Source organism: Ambystoma mexicanum, chromosome 1p (genome assembly GCF_040938575.1).
Source record: "Ambystoma mexicanum isolate Mex_15411 chromosome 1p, UKY_AmexF1_1, whole genome shotgun sequence".
Taxonomy (NCBI): Eukaryota; Metazoa; Chordata; class Amphibia; order Caudata; family Ambystomatidae; genus Ambystoma; species Ambystoma mexicanum.
Genome location: NC_090921.1, coordinates 386,290,809 through 386,311,207, shown reverse-complemented (window position 1 = coordinate 386,311,207; position 20,399 = coordinate 386,290,809). Strand labels below are relative to the sequence as shown.

At 48.6% G+C, this 20,399-nt stretch overlaps 1 protein-coding gene across 4 annotated transcripts in view; it reads left to right on the top strand.

The window, feature by feature from the left end:
* The window catches only part of ARMC6 (armadillo repeat containing 6), an 817,534-nt gene that overhangs the window by 377,236 nt on the left and 419,899 nt on the right, over window positions 1–20,399 (top strand). For 3 of the 4 annotated variants that reach the window (XM_069649134.1, XM_069649135.1, XM_069649137.1), the window contains one exon: window positions 8,915–8,997. The exons of the other annotated variant lie outside the window; for it this stretch is intronic. In XM_069649134.1, coding sequence (XP_069505235.1) covers window positions 8,915–8,997 — 83 coding nt within the window. Of the gene's footprint in view, window positions 1–8,914; window positions 8,998–20,399 lie in introns of those variants that run through there. 4 annotated transcript variants of the gene reach the window in all.

Sequence of the window (20,399 nt, the reverse complement as noted above, 5' to 3'; positions counted from 1 at the left end):
ATTTGCCTGTACTCTAAGTGGGTAATGGTTCATGAGGCTGATTCATGTGCTCAAGTTGCATTTCTTGACCACATCATCCAGAGGGCAGGATTCCCAAATAGACTAGTGACTGACAACTGTGTGCAATTCACCTCAAGGGTGACTAATTCCTTGCAGGGAGATGGGTGGTGCATTTGAAAACATCTGTTTAATCCCTCCACCAATGGAGCAGTGGAGCGGTTAAATGGGACCCTAATGTAAGGGATTTGCATGGCTATTAGGAGAGGTGAGGATTGGGAAATTGTTGTTGAAAGAAGTGCGCGCTTACAGATGTGCACTGCATGCGACTACGGGCCTGATCCCGTTTGAGGTTCACAAGAAAGAAAGCTGCCACAGCGGTTTGTCCGGCCTGGTTGGGGAGAATGAGGTTTGTGGAATGGGATGAGAGAATTCTGAGAGAGCGTGTCCAATAGAAGAATAAGGATGTGAAGTCTAGATTTGATCTCCTAAAGAAAGTCAGATTTACCAGAGTAGAGGAGGGAGACACTGTCTGGGTATGCAAACCTGGTATGGTGCTTAAAGGACAAAGCACATTTTCTGACTCCATGTGGGTAGCGAGAGTGTTAGTGATGCAGAGGTTCTTGATGATGGAAAGGTGTGAAATAAGTGATGTATTGCTGTAAGAGGATTATCTGGTTTAGATAGTGTCAGGAAGGGTGGTGTTATGTTTGTTCATATTCACTCATTGCCCTGGGAACTCTGTATTCTTTTTTAAAGTGTTTATGTTCATCTTTAATTGGTGCATGAGCTTGGTCCAGCTAGGCTGTGTGCATGTTTGTCTTCAATGCCATGTTCTGATTACCTGAAAAATCAAAGGATGTCCTCACTTCTTTCCTGGGGGTGACCTCTTCACATGTGGTCAGGTGATGGCCGCCGCTGCCTAATCCTGATCTGGGGGCCGCTATATGAGGGAGGACCACATGGGGGTTGGGGAGAGGCAACCCTCAGGGGGATGACAGGACATCCTTGTAGGGAAACGCATGTCCCCCTTTTCCTTTCAGAGATACTCCTCCTCTTGTCATGCACTAATGGCAAATTGTAACCCCCTCCCTCAAACCCCTGTTTTGTCTGCTTCATACAGTTCCCAACATCAAACAGGGAATGATATGTTGATAAATGGGAAGAGGAAGAGGCACGGAGCAGTGCTGATTACTCCCATTGAGATCCATTGTCCGCTTCCACAACATCATACTGAAGATAGTGAGTGAGACCCACGGAGGCTGGATGGAGCCGGGAGGAGACTGGACCGCAAGCTACGGCAGAGCCCGCCAAGGAAAACTAAACTGAAGCAGACTGGGACCTTGCAAAGGGAAGCAGAGTGGCAGAGTATCCCCCCGCCTGTTTCGGTGAGGCAGTGGGAGCCGTACAGAGGAGAACCGGATGCAGCAACGCTACTCCGGCTATGGGTCGCATGCTTAGCCAGAGAGCGACCCGTAGTAGCAACCAAGAGGCATGAGAGACGTTCAAAGGACCCGGTAAACCCAGGGAAGAGAAGCGGGTTACTGCGGTGCCTGAGAACGCATGCCACTCCATGAAAAAAGCAGAAAGGATGAGGAATGAAACGTGTGAAGAGTTTAAAGAGATCTTGAATCAATGGGTCACTGGACTCATACTTGAAAGGATGAAATGGAACAAATAACAGTGCAAATGTGGAAACAAACTTCATGAAACTGGCAGTGAGAAGCCAACCGTGGGTAAATATCTCTCTTTGGGCAAGAGAGAGTAAAACTGCCTAGAAGTCCTGGAGGAAAAGCATACCCGGCAAACTCAAGCAATTGAAAGAAACTGTACGTCAAGTGACTGAAAAATTACTGAAAAGTCCTGGCATAAGAGTATAGCGGGGAAACTGAGAAAGACTGTATGCAAGACCTAGCAGGAGAGTATGATATGACATTTATAACGTGCCTGTACACAAGTGTTTCTAGGTGCAACAAAACAAGTAGGGGGGAACAAAGGGAGGACAAAACAACGATCTTACTAGACCTTGTGTCCATCAGATCACGCAAGCGCAAGGAAAGGGAGTGGAGAAGTGCACAAGGGATGGGAGTGGGAGAAGTGAAGGTAACCGAGTGCAGCCAATGGGTGGCTAAGTGCCTGTAATCAGAGGGTGCAGCCAGAGGGTGGCTAATAAGTGCAGAGAGTGGGTGGACTTTAGGGTTATAGATACAGACCACAAGTGCTAGGGGGGGGCCAAGAGGCAGTGTGGGATGCACCTGGACAGGCATGGACCTGGTCCCAAGTTCAGAGGATGGCAAGGTAACCAGGTGCGTGGAACAGATGGGTTACCAGCAGGAGAGAGGAAGAGAGAAAGAGGAAGTGAAGAGGAAGTTCTTGAGTTGCTTCTGGAACCGAAGATCATTCTGTTAGAGCTTGAGGGAGGCAGGGAGGCTGTTCCAGTGGGAGGACCCAGCCGAAGAAAGAGATCTGCCCCCAACTCTGTGCTTGGAGAAGCGGCTGACCCTCAGTGTGTGGTGGCTGAGCAGAGAGCTCGAGAAGGGAGATACTTAGGAAGAGCGAGTTGGAGGTAGTGCAGACCCAGGCCCCAAAAGCCTCGTGGACAATGCAGAGTGTCTTGAACCTGATCCTTGCCACCACTGGGAGCCAATGAAGAGATTTCAGGGCTTGAGAAATAAGATTGCTACGCTTGAGGCAAAGGACAAGTCTCACAGTCCTGTTCTGGATGAGTTGTAGAGGACGGAGAGTAGAAGCAGGAAGATTTAGAAAGATTGCTGGCTGCACTACCACGGTTTGTTGCCTTTATTATTCATTTATTGTTATTTATCTGTTTCTCCTCTGCTTCGCACTTTCCTCTTCTCCCCACTTCCATGCACTTTTCCGCTCCCCCTCTCCCATGCACTTGCGCATTCTCAATGTCACCGGGCCTAGAAGATCGCTGTTTTGTTTTCCCCTGTTCCCTTCCCTTGCCTTGTCGCGTTCTGAAATAATTGTGTACGAGAGCGATAGAAATAAAATATCACTATCAATAAAGAGGCTGTGGCAATAGTCCAGCCTTGAAAAGACCAGAGCTCTGTGGACAGTGAGCGTTTGGGCGAGTACACCAGACAAAGTGAAAAGGTGTATGACGAACAGTGAAAGGAAATCTGAAGGAGGGCTAATGCCCATAGGATTGTGAGTTGTTTTCTAAAGTGAAGGGGAAACCTGGCAAGAGATTATACCAGGTGACCTGCGAGTCCCACAAACTTCAAGTAGTAGAAAAGAAATGCAAGGAGGAGTTATACCTTTGGGATTGTGGCTTGTTTTGCATTGAAGGAGGAATATGGGGAAGGGAGTCGTTCCCTGGAACTGTGAATGCATGTGGAGGAGGTAGTTACCCTCTTGGGCTACAAGGACCTTGATTATTCTTTGTTGGAACTACTTGCTTTATTTCATTGGAGAGAAGAGAATCCTGGCAAAGAGAATCATTCCCTGGAACCATGAATATTATTTGCAGATAACTTTTTGTTAGATTTATGCCTTTTGTTGGAGCTGAACATTTGTGCACTCTAAAGCACTAATATTGTCTCTGTTTCTCAGAGTGTGAGGGCTAGGATAGGATATCAGACACAGTAGGTGCTTGTTGATTTGGACATCTTGACAACGGACAGACCCTTAGATTTGGTTAATGTAAGGAAAATACTTGTAAGCATATAGGTAGTGAGACCTTTTCCAACCACTCTTTAATTTAATAAACATCTATAACCAAAACCCTGAGTTCTGTGTCCACATCTCATGCCTGTCTCCTCACAGTAGATGAATGGAATGGTGCCCTGTGAGCTCCAGTTCAGTTTATCCCTGAGATGACACTGGAAGGGAGGGCCTTTCTACAACAAAGCTTCTTACCTGAAATAGAGAAACCTACCAGAAGTCCCTGAAGTCTCCTGTTCTTTCTGTGAGGACTTACTTCAACAATTTTTCAAAAATCTATAAACAAACCATCAGGAAGCAAACAAAATATCTTTTAGCTCAATTGGTGGGCCCACTGCAACTCCACAATAGAGCTGTGCCAAATGCAAAACGCAAATACAGGGGTTTGATGACTTCGGAGAGCACCACTGTTAAACTCTTAAACACCCCACATCTTTTTTTTTAGATTAGGAGAATTCTTTTTCAGTAACCAGAGGGATTACGATCCCTCCTTTATGGTGGCATTTTAATAAGCGAACTTGGTATTCTAGCCTCTTCAGTGGCATTTAGTTGGCACTCGTATTTCGACTGAACATTGAAAATAAGGGCCATGACTGCCCTGGGCTTTAGATCTTGCAATACCTTTTCTGGAACGGCTGGGTATTGTGACGTTGTAATTCGCTTGGAGGAGAGGCTGGTATTAAGGTACTGTCAATGATTGAAATAGTCGGAGGCCTTTTAGCTGATGGTACTACTCTGGGGTCTAGTAGGAGGACCCTAATTAAAGAAAGATGGGGGGACTTCAATTTAGAGACACGGATAGAACAAGCATGGCAACGCAAAATAGGTTGAGGGTTGTAAATGCAGTTGGTTTTGTAATGACCCACACAGGAAAACATCTTTCTAAATTTGAAAAGCAGACCTGCTAGCTTTGCCAATCCATATTGGTTTTACTTTGTGAAAGCGAGTTTCTGGGTACCTTGTTTGCCATGCCTGGAGTATTACACCGTTTCCCTGACGATTCCCAATAAGGGTGAAACATATCTGTGGTTGCTTGTTTTCCCTTCTGGAGGGAACATGACCAAGCAGGTTGTGCTGGACTGCATTTGTAGGAGGCAGAACCATGAAGATTTGTGTATCTCTCGTCTCTTTTGTAATTTCAGACCGGTAAAAACAACGATGGTATGTAAAGCTACCAGGAGCAATACCAGTTATTATGATTCATTTAGATTGTCATCCATCACATTTTGGTTTTAGCCTCACTCAATCTTGATATTTCACTTTGCATCCAGGCACATTTATTCCCTTTTATTGTAATGTGAAAAAGCAAACTACAAGTCACATAAAAAGATACCTGAGCTAATTTTCGCTTGTATATGCAAGAGCATCCCATTTTAGCTGCACTGTGATGTAAAGCAAATTCCGGTCAAGGAAACATTTTGCTATGCCTGCTAGGGTGGACTTAACGTCAAGCATGACAGTTTCCGTCCCATGACGAGCCCTATAACCCGATTGACGAGTACCTAAGATGTTATGCTCTTCAACTCTGTCACCGGTACCCTGAAAAAGGATGTGCTTTACCCAACATAAGTTTTTCTTTTGTGGCAAGAATTAGAACCACAGCCGTGAAAGCTCCCAAACCACAAATGAAGAGGATACAGTACAAAGTTTCAGGCTCTTTCAAAATTCTGAGTTTAGCTTTATGCTGCCTGAGTTTTCTTTCCAAATGGAGCGCCTGCATGTCATTATCCATCATAATTTTCAGTCTGGCAGCATAGGCGGTGCTTGCTCATTGGCACACAATGCAAGAGACAGCTGATGTAAAAAGCAAATAAGTGTATTTTGGTGTGACAGATCAAAAATAAATCGTGCATTTAGTATTCTTGAAGGCTGGCAATCTCATTCACTTTGTGTTGTCGCCTCACAGTCACCCACTCAAGCACTTTCATATCCTCTCGCACACAGCTCACTCTCTCACACGCCGTACAGGTGCACACGCTCATTACAGTACAGCTCAGCAATGCGATTGCTGCTAGGCCCTGGACCTCCTTCCGCATGTGGACAAAGGCGAACCGCTTCATGATTGACTGCACAACATCACCATACAGCGTTCTGAAACACAGTCCGTTCTTCCTGCTTCGTGTATAGGTCAAGAGTGCCCAGCTTGTGCCTAGCTCTTTCAGATTGGGTTGTCTCAGGCCATGAGGCTCCCGAGTGGTTGGGAGGTAACAATCGTGGGACTTAAAAGCCTGTGTGTGCATTTTCATACAATGGAATGTCTAATTGGATACAAAATATTGTTGCACAGTCGAATGGTGGCTTACGGAGATTAAACAAATCCACCAGTGAGTTAGCAAATACATGCTGAAAGTGTTGCCGCTTGCCGTGGCAACAAGCTATTCTGATCCCCAACAAAATGTTTCTCTTTTCTGTTTCATTGATTTTGGCCATATGGTCGCGCTTTCTGCCTTAGACCAGGAATACATGGTACAGCAACAATACACATAAGAGGTTGCCTTCTAGGGTTTGAACCACAGCACTTTGTGTAGAGTTTGCCATGTAAACGGCGTCACAGTGAGTGAGTAAGCTGGGAAAGTGTTCTATTTAAGCCATAATCTGAGGCTGTACGAGTGATTCAGTTCCAACATACAGGTAGAAGGCATGGTCAAAACAAGGGTCTTTAGCGCAGGCAGTAATCGCTCAGTATGGTCTGAGGAACGAGCACTATGGCTATAAGGACCATGGGGCAAACACCTGTGGTGATAAGATGAAACCTTGGAACTCAACATGGCCTGCCAAATCAATGCGCTTGCCTCATCCACAGCCAAGTTTATCTCATTGAATAGATAATTCATCTCACCTATTAACTGCCTCACCCTCTCACCATCATTGGCAGTAATTAGACTATTGCAATGGCCTTTATTCCGGCCAGGGTCGGATTTGGCCCCTCAACCTTTCGGCCCTTTGCCGGGCCGAAATCGTCCTTGGGGAGTGGGGGCCGGTTTCTGGACATGCCTGGGCCGGTTTGGAAGAAAAAAAAGATCTTTTTTTTCAACATTTTTCTTTTTTCTCCAAAAAGCCTTTCATCCTTCTTGGGTCGATAAATGAGTACCAACACAGATTGTTGGGTGATATTGTATGCATATTTGTTCCGATCACTTCCGGTGATGTCATCACAGGTCAAGGGTCGTGAGGCGAGGGGTGGGCCACTGGGCCTATTTCTTGTCCCAGTCTGACCCTGATTCCTGCACCTCCTCCAAGAACCTGGCAAAACTTCTGCTCTGATAAAATAAGACACTAAGAGCAGCCCTTTGCCTGAATCTCACTGACTATGCCACAGCAGCAAGAAAGGAAGGGCGCTGGCTCCCTATAAAAGCAGGAATAAACTTCAAAACGCTGGTCCTCGTCCACTGATGTCTCCACCTTAACGCCCCCTCCTACCTCATCCCCCGCATTGCGGCGAAATCATTGATTCGGCCTCTGTTCTTCAACCAGCCGGTCCCTACTCACTCCCTGATTCCATCGCAAGAGAATAGGGGGCTCCAGCTTCTGCGTGACTGCCCCCACCCTCTGGAACACTCTCCCTGACCACATTAAAAACAAACAATCTCTCCTGGCCTTCAACCAATCTCTAAAAACGTGGCTATTCAACAAATATGTATAACTTGTATATTCTTTCTTTACTTTTTGTTTTACTGTCTCACTACTGCGTCAACCATGTACACGCACTGTGAAACCTCCAGGTCTGGCTGCTATACAAATAAATAAACAAAGGGAAAACGCAGGCCATGGCAGGCATGCAACCCATGGATTCTGTTTGTGGGGGCGGGGGAGAAACCAGCGTGCCATGGAAATGAAAGCCAGGGATTGGAGCAGGTACAGCTTCTCTTCCGTTTCCATGCATGGGCATCGAGGAGGTGCCAGCGTCCAGACATAAGTGTCTGTTGAGCATGGCATTCGGAAAAGATAAGTTTGTGCAGGAGAGAGGTGCACGGCCGGGCAGGCATACTGATGGAGCACTGGGGGTAGGAGCTGGCCAGCAGCTTCAAGCGCAGGCTTGCATCTGCAAATAAAGCCTACTTTCATGTTAAGCTGTTTTCCTGGCACAGATTTACCGGGTGTTTATTGCACATGAGACTTGTCTCCCAGCACTCCATACATTTTGGTGATTTAACGTCACAGCCTGGGCTCCCCCAATCAATCCGTGAAATTGGCATCCATTAATGTGTTCAAGTCAAATTGTGAAACGTGACATTGGTTTTGAACATGATCCTCACGGTGAGGCAATCTAGGATCAGTCTCGTATGGAATAATCGTAAACGCCCCATTAGTTCTGTGACAGCATTGCTTTTTTTGGGGGCAAAATCGAAGAGCGATAGATGGAAAGCTTAGAATAATACTCTGGACGACCATCAAAACCAATTTTGTAGCCAGCTATCCCATTATAGAGGGGGAGGAAAACACATGCTGATCTGGCTTTACCCCATCGCAAAAGGGACAGCCCAGCCCAAACTGTTAGTTCAGTTCACATCCACTCTGCATGAGACCACAAGGAATCCCAGATATGTTTCAGACTCGGAGGGTGTCATCAGCGAAGTACAACTTGACTTTCTAGGTACTCTTCACTTTTTCATAAGTCACGCTAAGTAACGCCCAACAGTAGCTGAAGCTTCCCATGCCTAGGGCCCCAAGATTTAGCAGTGTTTTTTTCTTACAAAAAAAAAAAAAAACAGGCAGTGGTATTTTTTGCCACTTACTGGACAAAGGATGTTTCTGTAACCAGGTTGTGATTCTGTAATGGCCCTTCCCATAGGAGCGTATTCTATTTTCGGTTATGAAGATTTGCAGAAGTACCAAAAAGGAGGGAGATGTGCATGGCCTACAGGGAAATGGGGGTATCCGCGTCTCATTTGTGTGGTTTGGCCACAGTCCTTTATATGTGAGGAGGAGTACTCTGCAATCGTTAAAATATAGTCAAATGTGGCTAGATATTGTGTCTTTCAAATCATGACTTAACATAAAAACACCATTTGGGTGTATGACTTAATGCCTAACTAGGAGCAGCACCCTACATTTAACACTGGTCACCCGACGTTTCAGGGCAATGGATATGCCAATAGAAATGTTGGAGGCAAATATCTACACTGTTTGGAGCTGTTATCTGGCTTTGCTTTTGTTTTGTTTTTGATGACCTCTGAGTATTTTCATTGACTTCAGCATGTGACCTTATGTGTTTCCTTCTTTGTCTTAGGAGTGGACTTGAGTAATATTGTGAAGGCTGTACGCACACCCAACAACGAGAACGAGGGTGAACCAACCCACCCCATTCTCCAGGTACAGTGTAGTTATTTCTGCCATTAATCCAATGGAAGTTGCTTGTCTGATACATATTTTATTTTAATGTACACATGGACAATGTACTTTAAATGTGAATAAAATATTTCACACATGATCAGTACAGAACGGATGCTGTATTGGAGTGGGAAGCAGAAACCATCATGTAACAGGGCACATAGCCTGTTATGGAGGTTTTACATAGTCCCATTGGAAGTGGTATAAAATGACCTATTCTTAGTGAAGTATCAGGATGTCAACCAAGTTTGTCCAAAACTCTCAATGGTAACAGGTCGGAGCAGTCTGGCTTCACTCTCAGGAGGGAGTGGACTGGTATCAAGGTACAATTAGGTGCATACACTACAACATTTATGTTTAGTTGAAGAACTGAGATGTCAATTTCGATCATTTACAGATGGTGAAAGCATTCCCCCAAAGGGTGGCACTATAATTGCACAAAGAAGAGAACAGGTAGTGAGCCAGTTTGAGGTCGTAATATAATTACGGCATATACCAGAGACAAAACTAACAAACAAAATGTACATAAGAAAACAGGTGACTTACAAAGTTAACATTAACTTGTTTAAACCGAAAAAGGAGTACTAATTAAATATACAAAATCACATTATTATGCATCACTGGAGGCAGTGGTGTGGTCAGGTAGGGAGGATGGAGAAGAGGGAAGGCAAAGTGCCCATCTTTAGCAAATAAGTGAAGTTTATTCTGCGCTTTAAAGAGATCAAATGGAGCCTGGGAGTAATGAGAGTTCCTAAGTGGAAGGAGGTATGGGTCTGTGAAGTTGAGTTCAAAGAAGAATCAGAAGGAACGAGATTAGTACATTGAGATACAATGAGACCGGTACTGAGGAGCAAGACCATTGATAACTTTGTAGACTAGGCAAAGGAACTAGAAAAGAGAGTGGTGCGCATGGAGAGCCATCCAGCAGATCTTCGGGAGGTAGAAGTGGGGGAGGATCTGTTTAGGTTGCAGAGAGTGTGGTAGAGAAGTTGAGGACTTTGGCTAGAGGGAGGAAGGGGTAGAGAGGAAGGCCAAGCGGTTGTCCAGTTTGCTGAGCACAAGAAGGGAGATTCAGGTTTTTGTAGAGTGGTTACTAAGAAATGGACGAATTCTCTGAATGCTGAGAAGGGTAATACGAGTAGCAGAGGCAATGGTTGTGGTGAATAGTTGCAGTTGTAGGTCGCTATCAAAGCGGGCCTCAAGATTACGAGCCTTGGGTGAGGGAGCAAGAAGGCCAGGTGTTATTGATATGAGTGGAGACTCTAGGGATGTAATTGAAAGTTGGAAGAAAGATGACTTCCATTTTTGATGTGTTCAGCATCCAGTAGCTAATTGAAGTGAGACAGTTTGTAATTTGTTCCAAGATGGCTAGGGTGAAGGAGGGAAAGGAGAAAAATAGTGTCATTGGCAAAAAGGTGATAATGAAAGCCAAAGGATGAGATAAGTCTTCCTAGGGCATAAGTTTAGAGGGTAAAGAGTGGGGGTCCAAGGACTGATCCTTGAGGGACTCCGACAAGGAGACCGTTGGGGTCAGAGGTTTCTGAGTTCCAACAGATTTTAAAGGCTCGACCTTCCAGGTTCAAGGTGAGCCGGGCAAGAGCAGATTTGCGAAACCCAAGGTCCTGGGAATTGAGTGGTCGACAGTGTCAAAAGCAGCAGAAAGGTCCAAAAGGGCGAGTATGAGCGTTTGGAGTGGTGAGCATTAGAGAGTAATTTGGAGACATGTCCGTGTGTAGTCTCGGTGGCATATTTACTACTAAAGCCAGATTGAAGCGGATGTCCAAGGCCATTATCCCCAAGGTACTTAATGATCCAGTCAAAGAACACCGGTATGTTGATCTGCGAGAAGAATGGAACTAAAGTCTTTCTGAAGTGCGGCAGTTTGGCTCTTCGTGGTGCAACCAGTATCCATCATCAAAGCCATCCGACCATTTCTGCAACATTAATAAAACACCCATGAACCAATCATACAACCATCCCAGATTGAGTGTGGAGGTCTCTACGCAGACCTACCTTCAATTTTAGGAGATTAATAGATTCAAAATGTGTGCATCTATATTCTCCAGCATGGGGTCTGGCATGGATTCACATGCTCTTGAATATTCCCCGTCGTCAGGCTGGGAATCCTCGGTAAAGAAACAAAATCAGTATCAGTTTTGTTTCTGATCTGTCTTTCTTCGTAGTAACCAATCACTGATCTCTGGGTCATACTGCCCCCAGCCAATGACTGCCCTCTCCCTAAGCCCCTCCCCTGGCAGCCATCCTCAGATTTTTACCGCACGTTCAAGTGTTGGGAGTCCTCGTGCTATAGCTCTCGAGCTTTTGCTGCGTTTTCACGCTTTTTAAAGGAGTTTTTCTCATTTTTCGGTTAAATCGAGCCTCAAGCTCCACCGTTTCTTCTTCCGATCAACGGGGACCCGTTTCGGAATTTCCTTCGCCTCTTAAGGGTGAAGTTTTCGTCGAGTGACGCTTGTTGGAGGATTCCAGAAGATCTGAGGCCTACCATGGACGCGGCCCAGGACAAGGGTAGTTCGACGGCCGGATCCAAGCTGTTCAGGACTGTGGGTTCTGCAAGAACCTATCGGAACGGACCATGAGGGATCGTTGTTCCCGTCTCGCCAGCTGGCTGGAGAAGGACCCAGCAGGTAAGAAGAAGAAAAGGTCCGAGCGGTCTTCTAAGTCCTGTGAGGCCGCCCTGGCGACGGGGGCCCAACAGAAGGCTAAGCACCGCGAGTCCGCGGCACCAGGAGCGCCGAACGGTCGGGCTCTTCGGCTGCCAGGCAGGGCGCACCTTCCCCGGCACCATCAACCACGAGCCAACGCTCTGGTTCGGGGAAGAGGAAATGCGAGAACCTGGGTAAGCTTCTGGAGAGGCCCCGGTCGATCTTGAAGGATTCCGCTGAGGAGGAGCGAGGCGGTGACCCTCCCCCCAAGGTGAAGGCCACAAGCGCGCCCAAGGTGGTGAAGGCCTTGCTTCACCCGGCTAAGGCATCTATCGAGGGAGTCACGGCGACCCTGGCGAAGCCTGTGGAGGCTACACCAGTGGAGGCGACCTCGGGCCCAGAGTTTCCCTGCCACCGTGGAGGGAATCCTCTTTCCAGCCCATCGACAAGACCCCCGTGAAGACCCCGGTGGAAAAAGAGGAGGAGGGGCTGGCGGCCATTATGGACACGGATTCAGCCTCTGAGGAGGAGCTGGTGGAGGCCGTGAAGAGCCTCAATGAGAGGTTTGAGAAGGTACGATCCCACGGTAGAGATCCCGAAGAGGTGGTCGAAGATAGCGACGGTGGCGCCGATGAGGCCCCAGTGGAGGAGCGGCCAGCCCTCCCGTCGCAGCCATTGCCCGAGCCTCAGGACATCTCGGCGGCCATTTTGATGGCGATCCAAACCTTATCCACAGAGATAAGGATGAGATTACCACGAACCCCGGCGGACGATCCAGAACCGGGCCCGTCGGGAAGCCCTCCGGGCAAGCGGAGGAGAATTTATCCCCCCCGCCCTTCATGCCCTCGCAGCCCTTGGAGCCTTCATCCCCCTCTCCGGATCCCAGGGATGACACGACAATGGGGACAGATGACGACGACGACGGTGGTGACGACGCGATGGACCTTCCATCACCACCCCCTCGGGCTTCCCCGCCCGATGAAATTGGCTCCTTTCACGCCTTGATTGCCTGGGCATCCGAGCTCTTCCAGCCCCGCCCCGATGAACAGAAGAATGGTTTCCTCTATCAATGGCGAGCGGCCAAGAGAAAGACAGTCCTCGCGGTACCGTTACTCGACGATATCTGGGATGAGGGACTTACGGTCCTGAAGAACCCGTCCACGACGCCTGCCAAGAGGGACCGGTACGAGAAGAAGTACCGGGTCCCCGACGCCGCCCCCTTGTGCCTCAGGGCTCAGCCGACGCCGGATTCGGTCGTCTCAGCGGCGGCCAAGAAGAAGGCAGTGGTGGCGACGGCTTCAACCTCCACTTCCCCACCTGACGGCGAGGGAAAGAAATTGGACGCCATGGGGCGACGGGTCATCTCGTCGGCGGCAAAGACATTTAAAGCGGGCAACGCCTTAACGTTTGTGGCCTGTTACGACAGGGAGCTATGGTACAAGATGGCTCCCCTACTGGACTTCCTACCAGACGACAAGAGGGCGGAGGCCCTAGAGATTCAGCAGGAAGGTGAGGTGGCGTCGGACCACGCCATAACGGTGGCAACGGACATTGCCGACACCAGGTTTCGCCAGTTAGGCAACGGTGGTTGCCTTCGATGATGAGGCTGGCTCAAGGCGACAGACTTCCTTCAGGACGTGCAGACCAGGGTGTTGGACATGCCGTTCGATGGCAACAACCTGTTTGGGCAAACAGTGGATGAGTCGCTGCAGCCCATCAAGGCCGACACAGAGACGGCCCGAGCCCTGTGAGTCCTTCAGCAACAATGGCCCTTTCAGAGCGCCGGAGGCAGACAGGGAGCCAAAGGATCAGGCGGTGGTTCCTCTACGTACCGCCAGGCAGCCCGCTCCTCATCCCAGGAGGCCTACAGAGGTTGCGGCAAACAAGGAGGATCTCGTCCTTGCCAAGGAGGCCAAGGCCGCCTCCAAGCATGATTGATCCGGCCGTAGTGTCGGGCCCCCACCAAAGCACCCTGGTGGGAGGCCGGCTGGCGAAGTTTGTCAGCGTGTGGGAGACCATCTCCACCTACCGTTGGGTGCTGGATGCCCTGGCCCACAGGCACACTCTCAAATTCCAAAAGAAGTGTCCCCGCATTCCTCCCGTGGCCAGGAAGGAAAATCCCGTCCCTCAACTGCTGTTGGAGGTAAATGCGATGCTCAAGAAAGGTGCAATCGAGCTCATCCCCAAGAGGCTCCGGGGCTCCGGAGTATACTCGAGATACTTCCTCGTCAGAAAGAAGGCAGGCGGTTGGCGCCTCATCCTGGACCTAAATCGGTTGAACAAATACATCAAGGCACAGAAGTTCAGGATGGTACTCTCCAGCACGTGCTGGGACAGCTGGAGGAGGGCGACTTCCTATAGTCGTTGGACTTGAAGGATGCTTACTTCCACATCCCCATCCTAAAAGGGCACCAAAAGTTCCTCAGATTCGTAGTTCAAGGACGCCACTACCAATTCAGAGCTCTGCCATTCGGAATGAAGTCGGCACCCAGGGTGTTCACCAAGTGCCTAGCACCAGTGGCGGCGTGGCTGAGCCTGCAGGGGATCCACGTCTACCCCAACCTGGATGACTGGCTCCTCCGTGCAAGGACAAGAGAACTCGCCGTCGAGCACACGGCGAAGACCGTCCGCTTACTCACGGAGCTAGGTTTCTCCATCAACTACCCGAAATCCCATTTGGTTCTGTCGCAGGTGGCACTGTTTCTGGGAGCAAAGCTCGATACAGTGGAACGATTGGTGTCTCTGTCGGAGGAAAGGGCGAAGGCCATCTTAGGCAAGGTGCAGCGCCTGCGAGCCACGGATGTGGCCAGTGTGAGATCCATCAAGTCCCTCCTCGGAATGATGTCCTCCTGCATCTACCTTATGCGCCTGTGCAGGCTACGGATGCGTCCTCTACAGGAGTTCCTCGACGCCCGCTGGATGCAAGCGGCGGGCAGCTTCGAAGACAAGATCCCGCTCAACGAGGTTTCCCATCGGGCGATTCAGTGGTGGGGCACCCGTGCGCACCTCACGGCGGGCACGGACTTCCAGACCCCGGCACATCAGGAGACAGTGACGATAGACGCCTCCCTGGAGGGATGGGGTGCGCACACCGGAGATCTCCTTGCAAGAGGCCTTTGGCTCCCGGAGGAGAGGTCTCTCCACATAAACATCTTGGAGCTCCGCGCTGTGTTCTGGGCACTCAAGTTGTTCCTCCCGTCCCTCAAGGGCAAGGTCGTGAGGATCTTCACCGACAACACCACCACGATGTTCTACATCCGGAAGCAGGGAGGCACCAGATCCCCAGCCCTATCCAAGGAGGCCCAGGATCTGTGGCACTGGGCCGTCGCCCAGGGGATGTTTCTGGTTCCCTTCCATTTGCCAGGAATAAAAAACACCAGCGCCGAGTCACTCAGCAGGGAGCTATGCTCGTGCCACGAGTGGCAACTACGCCAGGATCAAGTGGATCGGCTCTTCCAACGATGGGGCAAACCCCAGATCGACTTGTTCGCGACGGCGACAAACTCCAAGTGCCAGAGGTTCGCCAGCAGGTTTCGCCAGCCGAGGAGCATGGGCGATGCTTTCTCGTTCCCCTGAGACGGCCTGTTCCTGTATGCATTTCCTCTGTTGCCGCTGCTGCTTCGACTCATCAGCCAGCTCAAGAGGTTCCAGTGCAGGATGATCCTTGTCGCACCGGCGTGGCCGAGACAGATCTGGTTCCCGGACCTTCTGGACCTCTCAGCGTCCCCACCAGTCAAGCTGTCGACGGACGCAGATCTTCTCTCCAGAGAGGGAGGCGCCATTCTTCATCACGACCCAGAGTCGCTAAACTTGCAGGCATGGCTCCTGCAGCAGTAGAGTTTGGAGGGTGCGATATCCCGGCTGACTGCAGAGAGGTTCTTGCAAGAGCCAGGGCGTCTTCAACTCTCAAGTGCTACGGACATAGGTGGAAGAGGTTCTCTGTCTGGTGCCGTGCACAGAAGATCAACCCTCTACGGATTACGGCACCTCAAGTGCTACCATACCTACTGTCGCTGGCCAAAGCTGGACTAGCTCACGCTTCCATCAAGATACATCTGGCAGCGATCTCCCGATACACCAGAACTACAGGACGGCCGTCCTTGTCGTCTCATCGACTGGTGAAGGAATTTATGAAGGGACTGTTCCGACCGTTCCCGCCGGTGAAGGCTCCTGCCCCGGCGTGGGAGCTCAACGTGGTTCTGACCAGGCTCATGGGGCCGCCATTCGAGCCTCTGCATTCGGCTCCGTTGAAGTTCCTGTCATGGAATACACGTTCCTTGTGGCCATCACCTCCGCACGACGCGTGGGAGAGATTCAGGCCCTATCCTGCAAGCCTCCATACTTGACTTTTCACAATACGAGGGTGGTGCTGAGGACGCACCCCTCTTTCATGCCCAAGGTGCCGTCAGACTTCCATCTTAACGAGCCCTTGGTGTTGCCAGTTTTCTTTCCATCGCCTTCGTCGCCGGCCGAGAGGACTTTGCACTCGCTGGATGTAGCTAGAGCGCTTAAATTCTACGTGGACCGAACAAAGAGTTTTCAGAAGACATCACAGCTGTTTGTGAACTTTGGACCTGTGAACCAAGGGAAGGCTCTCTCAAAGGCTTCCATTTCCAGATGGCTCTCCGGCTGCATCATGCACTGTCATCGGTTGGCCAACCAACCGTTGCCCGACCGTCCGAGAGCCCATTCGACCAGAGCGATCGCTGCTACTCTGGCGTTCTTGTCTGGTGTGCCCCTGCTGGACATCTGCAGGGCTGCTACGTGGAGGTAGACGCACACCTTCACTAGATTCTACTGCGTCAACCGGGATTCCAGGGAGGAGTCCAGAGTCAGCCAAGCAGTGCTGCACAACCTGTTCGCCTGAAGGTGGGCCTGGTGAGGAGAGGTAAGAGTGCTTAATGTTGAGTTTATGTACTGCTTAATGTTGAGCCTTTTGCCACCTCCCGTGGTTGTGCATGTGTGTACTGCTATGTATTCTTATATTCATGAGCATGTGAATCCATGCCAGACCCCATGCTGGAGAAGGAACAAGTTCCTTACTTGTAGCTGTTGTTCTCCAGCATGGGTCTGGCATGGATTCACATGCAAACCCTCCCTCCTTCCCCTCTGCAGCTCTTCACTTGGTCATACTGCCACTTTACGTGCTACCAAATCTGAGGATGGCTGCCAGGGGAGGGGCTTGGGCAGAGGGCAGTCATTGGCTGGGGGCAGTATGACCCAGAGATCAGTGATTGGTTACTACTAAGAAAGACAGATCAGAAACGAAACTGATACTGATTTTTTTCTTTACAGAGGATTCCCAGCCTGACGGGGAATATTCATGAGCATGTGAATCCATGCCAGCCCCATGCTGGAGAACAACAGTTACAGGTAAGTAACTTGTTCGTTGTGATGCGGTTGGTGGATCTTTAAGTCTACGTACCTCAAATGTAAAGGGGTTAAACATACCTTGAAATGCATCCACCAACAATTGATGTAATTGATAGGTCTTTAAATATATGTGCATCCATTTTCAAGTTATTAAATTGGGCTTTTAATGCATGTACGTTCAAACGTGTGACTATATTGTTAGATCTTTAAATGTCCTGCTTCCACACTTAGGCGACTGGAGGGTCATGTAATGAATCCACACCCAATATGGAGTGGTTATGGATCTTAAAATGCCAGAAACTCGCATTTTAGGAGGGCAGTGGGTCTCTACAGGACCAGGAATTTGGTAGCTGTTTGCATTCCTTGGGGTGGATGTCAAGTCTGATCTGTGAGGGCTTGTAGGCCTCATTCCAGGCCTGCCACAGATCTGGGAAGATCTGGAGAGATCCAGTGAGAGGCCTGCAGATATTCCTACACCCCTTGGTTAAAGTGTTGTGTCCACTAGGGATGTAACGGTATTACGGTATACCGTTAAAGATACCGTGAACCACTTAATTGAACAATAATAACCGTCACATTGTTTATACCGTTCATACTGTTAAGTGTGCTTTTCAATCTGATTTGGAAAAGCTGCAGTAAGCAAGTGCTGCACAGTCTTGGTCTTGCACTGTTGGATGTGTCGTTGCCAAGTAGTTTCAGTTGGAGCAGATTTTAATGCCATTCCATAAACCACACGTGCCTGACACAAAATCAGTATGTTAGCAATAGGAAGAATAAATACAGTGCCAAGAAGGAAAGGGGTTTACTTTGGGTTGGCGGCTTTGGGGTTTATATATTTATAATGGATAATGTTTTCTAAACATATGACCATGGGGGATTTCCCTGGTTCCATCATTGAATTTACATATAATAAGTCACACTACGAAATTCACTCATCTCTGTGGGTATTCCCTGCTGCCATACCAAAGGGTAACATGTCCGTGATTACTGAACACCTTTTCTCCCGCAAGTAAACTAAAGGCTGTAACGTAAAGAGAGAGTGCGTGTGCGTGTGTATGCGCACAAGCATATACTATCATCAGTCTCCATTGATCTGTGGCATGCAGGTTATCAAGATGGCAACATGTTTGTCTTCACCAGTAGCCAGTGGGGGAGCTAAAGGCCTAAATGACCACTTAGGAAAAGCTATTCAGTTTGCTTTGCCTGTCGCAGCAGGGCTCCCCTCCCTTCTCCTCTCCACACGTGTTTGTGTTTGGTGGAAGCAAGGGGTGGCATTTCAGTGGAAAGTATGTTGAAAAGCCCAATTCTGGCCCTGTGTGCCTGGTTTTGTTTGTGATGATAAATCTGACAATTTATGACCTTTTAGAAAATATTTGTTAAGATTAGTTAACTCCACCTGCTATACCGCGATAATCATGATATACCGTCATTTGGCAAGGTGGTTATCGTACCGTCATAAAACTAATACAGTGACACCCCTAGTGTCCACGTTTTTCTTGGCTGCAGGTGCCTTGGCTGGATGCCTAGGGGAGAGTGAATATGGAAAGCAGTGTCACATATTCCTCTTGCAGCCAGTCTGTGTTCCAGGTGGCTTCAACACTTGCAGGCAGAGTCCTGGGGGATTGAAGGCCCCGGGAGCTTCGTTTTGTATGCAGGACTCTCACAAATACCCTGCACAAGATTGATGGAAAACATACGTATACTATTAATGAAGTACGGCATAAAGGTTACAACCACTGTCAAATTAGCAATATGGTTAAACCTAACCAAACCTCATAGTAAGTATATTATGAACTGTAATGGGTTGAACACATGTTCCCTACTCTCTCTAAAGCTTAGTAAGAGGTACATACTATATGCATTATAAGTTAAAGAATGGAGGAAACCGGGTTGAACAATTGGACAGAGCATAATACTCATCACAGTCTGGTAAGTAAACAAAAGGCAACATAGTACTGGATCAATTTAGGACTCAGTTCGCTCAGAAAATGACATCAGGAATGGGTAGAAACACTTTGTTACTGATAAGCTATAATAGATAATATTATGGAGCAGTGATCAAGTCTTGTAAACAGGGCATACAATTACTGGTATAATAGGCTGAAACCTACGGCCTCTCAAGCCTAGGCCCCCCTCCACCTACACAAATCGAGGGGTAGCCCCCCTCTGTTTTGTTTGTTATATATGGAGACCTCCTGCACCACAAAAACAGCGCCGCCTGCCTACCATAGAGGATTCCCAATTTAGGTGCAGCCTCATCCTTGGCTTACTATATGATGAATCATACGGCAGGGCGATACCCGGGCCTCTCTTCCCTTTACAGAATCCTCGAATCTAAGCGTACCCTCGATCTAGGTTTGCCATATGCTTAAACCTTTGGCACTGTGAAACAAAGGCTTTCATCCCACTGTACAGGATCCTCTAATCTCGGTTTTGACTCTCTCTGCTTATTATACGATGATACCGGCTACACTATGAAACCTAGGCCAATCACTACAGGACTTTTAATTCTATACCTGGACATATAAGCAATCTCGCAGCCTACAGTACATATAGCTCACACCACTAGCGTGGACACGGGCCGCAGGCACAGCCAAACATCCATCCATGCATGATAGAGAACATGTCTACGGCTAAGCACATCCGGCCTAGTTTCACACTTAGTCACCCAGACTGAAACACCTGACGACCACCTCCCGAAAGGAATCTGGTATAGCTGGCCTCACATAGTCTCTCTGGACAACCGCAATCTATCTCTAACCCCGAAAGAGAACCCGCCCACGCGTCTGACTTCTACCAGGCTGCTTAGTCGAGCCTTGCCAGCCACCCAAGTCTTAGAATGGCAAACATGCACTCACACATCTAAGCTAATCCCCTAGAATCTCTAACCACATCGACTACGCTCACCAAGGGCGTTCCAACCAAGGAAAAAGCGCATTGAGGCCACACAAGTGGGGAAAGAGTGCTGTATAAATAACAAAATACAATACAATACAATACACCAACTGTCTGGTAAATGAAAGGGCCACAAGTAGGACCTTGGGGAAAAAATGCTAGTTAACTGTATAATAGGTAAGTATCAGTCACTTTATGGGCATTTTTCAAGTCCCAAGAGTTCTCTTATAGGAAATAATGGTCTTTACCCAGTAGGTCTTGCACGATTGTATGTAAGATGTAGGTAAAGTGTACTTGCATGTTGTAAGTGTGGGAGACGCAGTGACCATCAAGCTGGGGAACCTTGAGAACAGCCACAGAACAGTTCCAGGCCTGCGGAAGGATGGTTTGCAGAGTGTAACTTCCATTTCCGCATGCATCACAAATGTTGTCCAGTGGGGCACAGAAACCACT